The sequence below is a fragment of the Ornithodoros turicata genome, chromosome 7 (assembly GCF_037126465.1).
Source record: "Ornithodoros turicata isolate Travis chromosome 7, ASM3712646v1, whole genome shotgun sequence".
In the NCBI taxonomy this organism is placed as follows: Eukaryota; Metazoa; Arthropoda; class Arachnida; order Ixodida; family Argasidae; genus Ornithodoros; species Ornithodoros turicata.
Genome location: NC_088207.1, coordinates 56,885,782 through 56,898,788, shown reverse-complemented (window position 1 = coordinate 56,898,788; position 13,007 = coordinate 56,885,782). Strand labels below are relative to the sequence as shown.

At 46.8% G+C, this 13,007-nt stretch overlaps 1 protein-coding gene across 2 annotated transcripts in view; it reads left to right on the top strand.

Moving 5' to 3' along the window:
- Positions 1-13,007, top strand: part of LOC135401693 (glucose dehydrogenase [FAD, quinone]-like) — a 48,604-nt gene that overhangs the window by 21,371 nt on the left and 14,226 nt on the right. For both annotated transcript variants that reach the window (XM_064634215.1, XM_064634216.1), the window contains exon 2: positions 12,234-12,436. In XM_064634215.1, coding sequence (XP_064490285.1) covers positions 12,234-12,436 — 203 coding nt within the window. The remainder of the gene's footprint in view (positions 1-12,233; positions 12,437-13,007) is intronic.

The following is a 13,007-nucleotide window of genomic DNA, read 5'->3' as shown; positions in this document are numbered from 1 at the left end:
GATCCTCCACGAGCCGCATTGATAGCCCCTAGTAGCCACATAAAGCCTGTGTTTCAAAATCAACTTCCGCGATTGGCTGACACCTTGGCTGACTGACTGCTATTGGCGGCGGCATTCCCCCAGGGCGTCAGTCGTGACGTTGCCCACCTCTGTGAGGCCAACAACGGCAAGCTATTCGCCCCCCCCCCCCCCCACACACACACACACTCGAGATGAGGCACTAAGCAGATCTTCTCTATCTAGATGGCGTTGATAGTGCGAGGTGTCAAAAAGAAAATGTACACAAGCCACTTTCCAGAAGACAAGAAAGGAGAGAGACCGATATATCGTTCGGAAAGCTGGTTGTCTAGTTTCTTTTTTGTATGTGTGTGTGTGTGTGATGAGGTTTTATTTTAACTACGTAATTGTCTTAGCCCACTTCCTTCTCTTGCCCTCTTATCCGGGGTATTGGTGCCCTTACCCCGTGTGCCGTAGGCTTCCTGCAGGCGATGACGAATGTCGTCCCGTGATGACGCAAAGCTGCCGCTCCACATATAAGGCCACGATAAACGCTATACGCTCCAGTAAGAAAAAAATGAGTACGTGGTCTGGCGTCACGTACACCCTCCTCATGAAATACGAGTACGCGTGCGGCGTCTTGTATTTGCATATTCTCGAACCCACCGGGAGGGAGGTGACATATAGCGTTGCGAGGAGCTAGGTTACCTTCGCGCTTCGTCGCGGCCGTCTTGGAAGAAGGGAATATGTGCAGGTGTCAACCTACTTATTTCAACCATCCAGCTGACACTCATACGGCTGTACGGCGCAGGCAAGATACATAGACAGGAGTACCCGAGGTGCTCATATGGCGCGAATTAATGGGGGGGTTCTCCAAGAGGACTTCTTCATATTCCACGTACTGCTTGCGACATACTTGTCTGAAATCTCCAGCCCGTGGTCTGGCTGTCCCCTATCGGCGGTGTCGCGCGCGAAGGAGCTGTACCATTATCGCCTCCGAGGGGAGACCGTGTTTCACACAACGCCACCAATCGGGAAGGATCATCTGTGATTGAAGAACATAGTACACTCTTAAAAATGAACTTCACCGCATAGCACGCTCCTAGTCAATCATCATCTTTACTGATATCGCTATTTGGCCTGATTTGTTGAAAACGGGGGCGTACACCTTTTTTGTGACACTTATGCTGTTCATAATTGTCACAGAAAAGGCGTACGCCTCCTGTTTTCAACAAATGGGGGCAGATAACGATATCATTAAAAATGTGGTTGGCTAGGACCGTGCTGTGCGGTGAAGTTCATTTTTAAGAGTGTAGGCTGGTTGGTGACATTGCATATTGGGGCGACACAAAGATATAAAAAAAATATATATATTTAAAAAAAAAACTTAAAAAGTTTTATGTCTTTGTGTCGCCACAATATGCAATCATCTGTCATACTTGGGCGTCATCTGCTAGCACGGAGGAAAGAACGCTAGCCCAAGTATCATAGAAGTATCACGCAGCAAAAATACACCGTGTTCAGCGTGTTCTTTGAAAGTTGCATTAGCAAATCCAAAGAGAAGTAAGCTAAGAGAGCCCACTTGCACCCCGAACAGGTTCTCCTTGAAGATGTTCAGCGGCGGACATTGATGAAGTAGACGCAAGTAGCGAGAAGAAAAAAAAAATGAGACGGACCGAAAAGAACAATAGAACTCGTCCGTCTAGTCAAGTGCCTTCTGCGTGATTGAGTAATGCTACACTGGGTTACATTTGGTCAGTTCTGCACGCCTATATTTCAGGGTGGTCCCCTACTGCGTACCAGCTCCCGTGGCTCAGTGGTTAGCGTGCTGGCCATGTCACGTCGAGACTGGGAGGTACCCGGGTTCGAATCCCGGTGCCGGCTGTGCTGTCTGGGGGTTTTTCCTGGGTTTTCCTCAGACGCTTTCAGACATATGTTTAGAAGTCGGCCCAGGACGCACATTCCCTAGGGCGTCAGTCGTGACGTTGCCCACCTCTGTGAGGCCGACAACGGCAAGCCCTTTCACCATCACCACCACCACCACCCCTACTGCGACCGCTGCTGCTAGGCTACAGGAAGATCGCGTAAGACGCGTCATGTCACCAACGTGTGAACAAGCACATATGCTTGTCTAAACACAAACACGCACATTAAAATGCATACTGTACAAGTGATGGTGATGTGATAAAGAAAAAAAAAAGTATAACTATACTTCTCTGGCGTGTCGCTACTCGCTATTTTACAGAAGGAAAAGCGAAAAAACGACGATGAAGACAATTTTAGCATGGCGCTTGTACTTCACGACCTACTAAATTATAGTAGCCCACCATAATTCTAGCGACCATGTCATCGGCACCCCTCCCTTTTGCCGCAGCGGAGGCTAGCGGCGGCGCTACTGATCGGCCCGGTTATTGCTTACTTCAATTTCTACAATACTTTGTACTTCGGGTTACCTACCATTTTGTACAAGCGGTGGATGTCCCACGGGAGATGATTATTTCTAAAGTTAATTATAATCATAATTCTACGCTTTGTCATAAGAGCTGTTACTGTCGTCTGCTACGTCCGCTTCTGCGCGTTCAAAATTCAAATTTTCATCGTCCAATCATGATGTAGATATCGCGGGCCGATGCGTAGCGCTCCTAGCGGATCGTGCGGACGGGCTCCTCATACGGGTATTCCCGATTATGACATGGTCGGTATAATCTAGTAGGCCGTTGTATATTTGTATTCGTGACGACGACCACGAGGACAATGTTAGCGTGGCGGTTGAGTAAAAAAAAAAAAAACGCTCTTAGTTATTCTCCTTCAGACGCCATGGAAATACCGGGCCCTGCTAACGCACAAGCCACAAGCTTTGCGGTGGGCACAAGAACGCAAACGGACGCGCGGAGCTCAGCGAAGACTCAGCTCGTAGTAACGCAGCCGAGGCCGCAAACGAGAGAGTGGGACGTCAGGATCTCAACGTGCGTGCCGCTGAAGCCGAGGCAGAACAACATAGACACGAATACCCTGCAGTGCGTGCCGCCGAAGCAGAGGCAAAGAGGCGTCAGAGCCTCAGAGGCAAGCGAAAGCCGAAGGTGCCATGAGGGGGGGGGGGGGATATATTTATTAGAGGAAAAGGAAAAAAAAAAAAAAACTGGGCAAGTCAGCCAAACGAGACGTCGGCTTGCAATTCCAGAAAAATAAATAAACAAATAAAGAAAATTAAGAAGTAATAAATAAATAAAAAGGAAAGAAAAGAAAGGAAGAAATAGGAAGGAATAAGAAATAAATAAAGAAAGAAAATTAAGAAATAGGAAATAAAAAAAGAATTAGGAAATAAAGGATAAACAAACAAATGATGAAAGAAGGATGAGGTAGATTAAAGACAAAGCTGACAAAAAAAAAAAAAAAGGATGACTAACAAACGGTGAAAGAACGATGAAGATGGATCGCAGAAGATGACTTTAAAAGGAAAGCATGAGGTTAATGCGTTGAGGGTGAGAGTGGGGCACAGGGGTCAGGGGTCATGAGGGGCTTCACTGGGCAATTTAGGGAGAATCCATTTGGGTACAGTTGCTCGGTGTGCGATCGCTTGTGATTCAAGAATGATCTCACAGCGCTGCCGTCGTGCTTCGACTAGAATCGGACCGGTTAAAATGACGGACCAATGCCGATGGTGTGGTCGTTGAAATGCGAACACTAACCGTTTTGTAATGTTTTTTCTTTTTTTTTTCGTTTCCTGCGTACTCCCAAAAAGATCGCGAATTTCGGTTTCTACGAATATATCCGTTGATATTGCATGTAAAACAGGTCGCGGGTACGAAAAAAAACAAAAACAAAAAAGCTATACAGCTACAGCGTTACTCGGCGGTCTCAGGCTCGAAAAACTCCGCTTCCGCCTTCCGAGCCGAAACTGGGGGTGGCTCGGGTTCACATCGGGGCACCGACAGTGCTGCATGGGTGTTGCTGCCCGTAACAGAAACTCCACCTGTCATCAAACCAAGCATACAACCAACCAACCATTGGGCAAAGCGCTCCCTACCCAGATTTTTCTACAGCTCAGTGAGTTCGTGTATTCACCCGTAAAAACCTCTTTTTGGCTAGAAAGAAGGGAGCGGTTTCATTTACCGACCGATCTTCCGAAAAGCGTCTCCGCCCGTCCTCTTGACCGACTAAAACGTCGCCCCCAGGGACTTACTTTGCCGGCTCCAGTGGCCAACTTTTTTTTTGCGCATGCGACTCGCCAAACGTCTCTTCGCGTAAAAACGATTGAGACCGCCGCGTAATCGAGCGAGTGAGCAAACATCGGACTGACTGGAAAAAGGTGGCTCCTATTTTACCGCGTTGATTTATGTAAGAAGGCCGTCTGACGGGAGTTATCGGCGAAAGGGAAAAGCTCACGATGCCATATTTTCGAGGCAGTTGCATAAAGAGTGCTCTGTGACCCTTTCTTTACGATTCCGTTAGACATCGAGCTCACAGCGCAGGAACTGAACGCATGGTCACATATTGACAGTTACAGCGACGTAAAGAACAAGAATCATGATGATGATGCAAACGCAAGATGTAAACGAATGAATGAACGAATGATGTTTACATAATGTCTGGTAATTTTTGTTTGTTTTTGTTTTCTTTTATGAGTGTCTACCAAGACACGACACTTCCAGCTTTTGTTGCATGCGTGCAATAACGTTGGTGGTGGGGATACGTTAAAAAAAAAGGTATTCATAGAGATGTTGATCACAAGACACTGGGATCTTGAATACTCTGCATTCGTGAGTTGTTAGCATCTTGGCAATATAGCTGCCCAACCTTATTCGCACCAGCTTCTAATCTGTGCAGGCCTCGTTTAGGTAATCATCGCCCGTCGATGTGAATGGATATATCTCTGTGGCTTCAGAACAGGTGAAAGTTCCTCATACATGATTCTCACATCCTTTGTGTTCTCTTCCCATCTATCGAACTGCACAAGACAGAAGCATACTGGTGACGAATATTTTCAAGTCACTCCAATCCAATCCAAGTATATGAAGACAACAGGGAGCCGGTGCGTCAGAGCTCTCCATTGGAACGTACTTTTGCTTGCATCCTCTGTTGCTCAGCATTGTTTTGAACAACGAGGCGTGACGTATAGGGAGGTGCAACGTTGCTTGTTTGTCTTCTTTGCAAGGAGCACAACGGGCTTTACGGTTTATAGGTCACACGCGTGTGCATGTACGTGAAAAATCATCCGAGGATATCGTTTGTTGTCAATATACCCATTTGGTGGACAGTCGATTGAACAGCGTCTACTCTGCAGGGTCGACAATTCGTGTATCTATACGTCGCGAGACAAATATAAAATCATGTGCGAATTTATCCCACCTGTAGGTTGGTGCTCCTAAATCTCAGTCTTGGGATCAGAAATCGGTTACCATGTACCGGCCTCGGTGGCTCAGTCAGGTAGAGTGTTCGCTTTCTGATCCCAAGACCCCGGGTTCGAACCCGACAGAGGACGCGAACAACTTGGTGACAGGGTACAAGTTGCTTAGACACGCCGTCTTTCGCTACGGACATTGGTGAGCTTTCATCGCACGTTAAAGAACCCTCAGGTGGGCAAAAATAATCCACAGACCGACCGCTTGGCGTCGATCATGATCTCAGTTGTCTCGCGATGTAAACCCTCCAATTATTATTATTATTATTTACCACGTGATCCTTTCAAACATCCAAACAAGGCATCAAAATGATGGAGGAGGTGTTGGCGGTAATGTCGTTATTTGTGCAGCTCCTGGCCTGCTCATATACGTATATGGCGGCGTGCAGCTGCTGTTTGCTGAAGCACCGTGTCTCCTGGGTCGGTCCCACAAGGAGCTGTGCTGACGTTCTCCTTACAGCGCCTGAGAAGACCAGGATCTATCGCTTTGTCCTTAATTTCAGTGTGTCCCGTGGGGTGGGGGGTATGATTATTAAAAAAAGGAAAGGCTTCAAGGCGTCAGTCTTGCTCCCCGCTTCAAACTGCATTATTCGAAATGTACTGTTGTCCGACTCACCTAGTGCGACGGTTGACTAGGGGCGTTTCTTTGCCGAGCGGTCAGCCTGCCGGCATGTTGCTCGGGGGAGAGGGGTTATCTTGCGTCCTGGGTCGACTTCGCGGGGAACTCTGCCGACGTTTGCTTTGCAGCCCCGTCTGAGAAAAAAAAAAGAACAGGAAAAAAAAAACCAAGCAGCACAGCAGATGCCAGGTTTAGAACCCGAGTCGCCTCCACAGTCTCGGGAATCTTAGCCAGTAAGCCACGATGGCGGAGGTGGTGTTGCAGCTTGCTGTTGTTGGCCCAACAGCCTAGTACACTAATGAAGTTTGTTGGATTGTCGGCAGTTCCCCCTGAAGTCGGCCCACGACGCTTACTAACCCCCATGTCCCCTCACTCCTTCCTGCTGTCCTCTCTCCATCTGTCCACATCTGTACGCCGCTCATAGCCATAGTTGCTTCGCGGCGCTAACACGTAATTTAAAAAAAAAGCAACAAGAAAAAGCTGCATAAACGTTTAGAGGCTCGTGAGAGAACAGCAGTATATCGGCAGATGTAACAGCAAGCACGCGTTTATATCGCGGCTGAGTGGATACAAAATCCACTCATTGATCCGCTCCAAAGCTACGCTGAAGAGTGGGAGGTGGCGAGTTCGAATTCTACCAACGGCTGTGCTGTCTCACGTTTCCTCTTCGTTTCCTGGCAGGCTTCCAAGACGAGAGCTTCCGAGAGTTCACCCTGAAGTCGGCCCAGGATGCCTATATTAACCCCCTTGTCTCCCATTCCATCCTGCTGTTCTCTCTTCACCTCTTCGCGACTGTACGCCACTCCTAACCACAGCTTGATTCGCCGTTGCTTGATTCGCCGTTGCTTGATTCGCCGAAGCTTGATTCGCCGTTGCTTGATTCGCCGTTGCTTGATTCGCCGAAGCTTCATTCGCCGTTGCTTGATTCGCCGAAGCTTGATTCGCCGTTGCTTCATTCGCGGAAGCTTAATTCGCCGATTGAACTGTGCTCATTCGCCTAGAAGTGTCACGAGGAAATCCTAGGGGAACGCACACGCAGCACAGCCGGTGTCGGCATTCAAACACTGTTACCCTTCAATAGTCTTATTTCAACCACTCAGCTTCGGCGTTGGTGGCCTATTCAAAAAGAAAAAAAAAATAAAGAAAAAAAAGCGTTCAATGCCTTTGGTACTGCAAAACGGTCCGTTCCAACGTTGCATAGTCATGCTTATAGCACCATATGGCGCTGACAGCAGAAGGGACAACGGTGCTGGTAACATCACGACACAACTAGGTTCTCCGGAAAGCACAGTGTCTGGTACACGGAAGACTAGAGATGATCGCATCACTTCCCATAAAAACAACTTTGAACTTGACCCCTACGTATAGTCTTCGAGGAAGGAACCAACATCACCTTCCTCCTTTCCAGGGGAACGGAAGGAAGGAAGTCAGTTGTGTGGCGTCAAATGCTGTAGACGTGATCTTCGACACGTATACGACTATGCGTGACCTCGGTAACTCGCCGTAGCTTCTTATGTATAGTAACGACTTTATAATGTCCCATGAATGGCCGTTGTCCCATTTCGCCTGGTGAAGTATTTCTTTATCGTCTATAGAAGCCTCGGCCAATGTTTCACCCTGTATTTCGCGCTAAATTCCTCGGAACAATGGGCTTTTTAGTAGAGAAGAACCGGGAATTCATGCGAGCACTGTAGTGCAGCATATATTCCATTATATGGGGGCTGTGGTTCTTTGATATACATAATATGGTTCATTACATCATGCACGCGCTGTACTGTAAGAATGTTTTTTTTTTCTCTTTCTTTTCGTCTATACGTGTCGTAGTTGGTGATGTATACAAATGCTTGAACATTCTTCCGCGTCAGCACTCACGTCAGAGCGAGATCATCGGCGATTCGTATTGGTTCTCATAAGCACGTGACCTGTCCCGCGGCTGCCTCGCCTGGCGAATGTGCCTGCCTCGATGTTAGAGCCTTTCGGTTCGAGAGAGGGGCTCGGTGTTCGTGGTGACGACTTTCTACGCGTCCATAAGCCCCCTTTGCTTGTAAACATTGGGATGCAGGTTCACATCGGTGCAAATAACCATCTTTTACAGTTGGTGACTGTAGCTGCAACACCGTTAAAAGAAAAAAAGCACGTGACTGTGACAAGAAAATGTAAAATGCTCACTATATATTTTCACAACCTGTAACCTGTAAGGTGCAACCGTCGAAGCAGGATGCCACTAAGCGGTGAGCGTTGCCGTACGCTAACTTTGACACGCTACGCTACGATACGCTACGCTCCGATTTGATACGCTACGACAAGATATAGCATACTGATATCGACGGTATAAAGATATATATAACGTTCGTGCGTACTCTATAAGCTTTTGCGAACGGATAGCGTATGACCCACCAAAAATCTCTATTGGCTCCAGAATGCGGGCAGGTTTACAAGAGACCCACCGAACGTTCGTGTTTACTTGCACTCTTTGAGTCAGTCACTCATCCAAGTCCTAGACCGCGACACAATTCTCGAATGATGTATTGCATATACGATGTGATTACACAGTTACACAACTCTTTTCAGAGCGGCTCTTTGGTTCGTAGTGAACTTGACACGCGCGTATACAGGTCAGACGCGGGTCAAACAAAATTGGACTCCGCGAGTGACAAGCTCATTCCATGCTTGTCTCCTTCGTTCTTCAGAGAGCTTGTTCCGCACTGTCGCATGCCTGGTCCATTCCCACGATCCTGACGAAAATACTCTGACAGTGTCCAATCGGATTATGCTCGCGTTTCACGTTCGTTACACGTCCAACGGTCGAAGGCGTTTCTTTCTTTTCGAGGACGAGGCAAATAACATGCGGGTTTCTCGGGCAAGCAACCAGCTTGAGAAGTCTTGACGGACTTCGAAATGGAAGGTCATGAAGGGGACGAGGAATTGGGACATCAGTGAACTGCTAGAATTGCAAAAAAGAATTCGCTGTAACAACCCCCCCCCCCCCCCCGCACTTTCATGAGCTTTAAAGACCGTGGCGGTAAGAGGGTGCCGGTCGGTCGATAGCGCAACTTTCGCGAACAAAGTACATATAATATATCAAAGTAAATTAATTCTCGTTTCCGTGGTGAGCTCCACGAAGCAGCTGTGTGACTGCGTGAGCGGTGTAGAGGCGTGGACACATGAGGAGAGTATAGCAGCAGAAGGGGTGGGAGACAGTGACAGTCATTCTACGCTTTGTGTGCATTTTGGGCTGACTCTAAGAGGAACAGTGTTGACATCCGGCTGGTACGTCCTGCGGAACACCCAGGGAAAACCTCAAAGAGCACCGACGGTAGCAGAATTCAACTTAACCACCTCCCAGTCTTCGACACGCCCTTGAAAGCTACCACAAACGAGCAGATGCTATATCCACTCGGCCATGCCCCTATAGGTGATCCTCAAAGCAGACGATCCCCATCGCAGACAATCTTCAAAGCAGACGATCTGCATCGCAGACGACCTCCATTGCAGACGACACTCATCGCAGACGATCCTCCATCGCAGACGACATTTCTTCGAGTACACAAATTCCAACAACGCCTTGTCCCATCACTTTTACGCTCGTAACTGGCATGCCGACGCGTTCTGGCATGCCGACGCGGAGAAACCGAAGCTTGAGGAAGTTGTCAGAACATAGAGTCAATATGACGTGAAAGGTCAATGTGCTTTTCCTGGTCAGGCTTTCGCTGCTGACCTCTTCACGAATTACGATGCACCGTTATAACTGAAGATTTCCTCTTCCCCCTATCATTTATCCGTTATATGAGTACAGACATATAGGAGGAGGTTTGATGGATCGTATTATTTGGGCGTCGTGGAGAGACTGCTGTGCTGTGTGGACCTGAAAACTGAAGGGTTGCCACAGAAAATCGCTCATACTTATACAAAAAAATAAAGCAAAATCCGCAGAAGCTATTTTGGAATAAAAGTCCAACAATCTGATCCGATCCCACTATCTCCAACCTGATAAATTGATAAATCTGATTTTTAAAAAATCTGATAAATTGAATTGCGCTCTGATCGCTCACCGCGTATGATAAAAAAAAATATTTTGTGTAATTACTTCCGCAAGATGTTATTCACTGGCTCCTTTAATGTGCGTTTTACACTGATATACGCTTACACGCACCTGGTGGGAACATTCCTACGTAATAATCATACTCGTAAATTGCTGACAGTTGCACGTTTCCGTCCTCCTTCGTTATCCTGCGGAATGGACGGAACATTAAAATAACATTCGGCGCAGTCGCGTCCCAGTTACGCTCATAATCGCGGATGAAGTCGGGCTTGGCGGTTGTCTCGGTAAGTTGCTAAACGAATGCATAGCGTAAATAAGAAAAAGGAACGCGCGATGCTTTTTACGGTTATTGGATTGGATTGGAAAAGAAAGAAAAATATGGAGAGGTTAGTCCCGACCCAGTCAGAACTGGCTACTCCAAAACGCGTTTGTTGGTAAACAAAAAGAAAGAAAAAGGTCAGCTACGAAAAATAGGACAAACAAATAAACATTATTCTTTTACGTAACGCTGCATGTTTTCCTAAACATCGCGTAATTTGGATCATGGGAATGTTGCTACGGAGGGAGCACCTAACCTCCACGTTGAGAGAATTAATGGGTTTCGTTTATTTTGCACGTTATGAACGATGACACATTGTAAAGGTTTACAAGCGTGAGATGACAGCGAGTTTTCGTACATCGTAAGGTGCTCACGATAACATTTCCGAAAACAAGATGAGAACATCACATATTGCGAAGTCTCCATTTGATAACTTCCTTTATTGTATCGTTTTCGTGCATTTCTTCCGATGTACTAAAACTCTGTAACGCCTGACGCAGAGATAGAGAATAATGCGTTACGTCTTGATAATGAGTAATTCTTATAACTTATTCTACGCTGCAGCTAATCTTATCTAGGCTCGCTCATTTACATTACATACATACTGCTCTCTTCTCTCGACACAATCATTCATACGGAGCGATTTTGCAAAAATTATAATCTGTATCGAAGTAAGCGACTATAATTAGTCTTCAAATACCACATTGCACTCTGTTAGAGACTTCTAGGAAAATATAATGCCAAAGCAATGTCGCTACTCGATGAAAGTAATGACATTAATAATGCGCCACTAAGCGCGAGTAAGTAACGAGTAATGGTAATAACATTACAAAATAGAAGTAATTTGCCCAACTCTCGTCTGAGGTTACCGATGAAATCGTGACATGAGGAGTTCGGGCTCATCCGTCAAAGACCTTCGCGTGACTATCTCAAAATCCAGTAGTCGCTAACTTTATCCTATGTCACGATGGCCACTGACGAAACCTGTAGCCGAGACGGCAAAATCATGAAAAGCAAGGACACGACGCGAAGTCTGCGAATCGTCCGCGAATCCCTCTGATACACCACGTGCGCACCCTACATTTATAAACTGGATGCGGCGCGGGTTCCTTATACCCGCAAGTAGCTTTTCCCCCGTTGCGATGAGTGCGCTGTTTTGTAGGTTAATCGACAACAATACATCCCTCTTTGGCGTAAAAGGAGAAACCGGTTGCAGAAACCATTCATGGGGCAGACGCAACGGACGATGCATTCGATTATTTAATAAGAGCGAGCATCGCGTGGCCAAGGAGCGAAAGAAAAAAAAAAAAAAAAGGAGCGGCGTCTTCAGGAAAATGTACTGTATCTTTTTGCGCATGGGGAGGTGGAATTTTTGTTGTTGTTGTTGTTGTTGAGGTGTGTCAATGGCCTCGTATGATGTATGCGCCGCCGGTAACGCGTACGTGATATAATACGGACGTATAGTGTTCATCAGCACCTACAGAAGCGTATAGGACTTGCGTCCAGAAGCGCAACCGCAAAGCAATGCACATGACGCGTAACATCCTCCGAGTAAGCTTTCCGTCACATTTAACATGACACGAATGACGTAATTAGATAAATCCACATAAAGTGACACACATTACACATTACACAGGTTCAAGTTTCAAGTCTCAAACTGTCAGACCGGTCCGTGAATTAATTGTTTTTAATCCGACGGATTACTAACGTGATCATAGCTTTTTTTCTCTACTAATCTAAGTTGATCAGCGAACTGCTGTTATTATAGTGTGTGATGAGTCACGTGTACCTTTTCCCATTTTCTGGAAAACTAGCGATTGATTGATTGATCGCCCGTCTTGCTTCATTCTTCCAGTTGGCGGTGGATCGGCCGGAGCTGTTATAGCGAACAGGTTGAGTGAAGATCTCACAGTCTCCGTCTTACTCATCGAGGCGGGAGGCATCGAAAATGAAGTGTCTGATATACCCCTCATTGCGGCAACCATGCAGCTGTCTCCTCTCGACTGGAAGTACAGGACGGAACCTCAAGAAGCTTCATGTTTTGGTCTCGACGGAGGGGTAAGCACTTCTACAGTCGTAAACCGACCTCTAAAGCTGAGTTCTTGGGACGCATATCAAGCAAAACCGAACAGAAAGCATTGTTACACAACCATTTTTAATATTTGAGAGGCACCATGAACGGTGCCTTAATAATTATTTGGCTCGAGATAAACAGCGGATAATTATTGGAAGGAAACATATCCCGGAAGGAACCGAGAGAGTGAGAAAGGACCTGTACACTAACGAACTCTTCATTGAGCATCTTCTTCCTCATTCTCAACGAGATTCTTATCAGCACTCATCGTGGCGTGACCTTTGTTTAGGACACGTTTACTTGGTTGCGTCTTAAACTCTGGAAGCTATGGCGGCCAACGCTTTCTCACACGCGTGTGAATTCGCCATCGTCTTTTTTTTTCCTTCTTTTTTTCGTTTTTGAGTGAGGTGAGATGGACTGCTCCGGGTGTCCTATACTTTGTCTTCCCTCGCAAAACAGTAAAACAGCCTCGGTGGCTTAGCTGGTAGCGGGTTCGAACCCGGTGGAGGACACCGGCAACTGGACGGCAGGGTACAAGTTGCTTTGACATGCCGT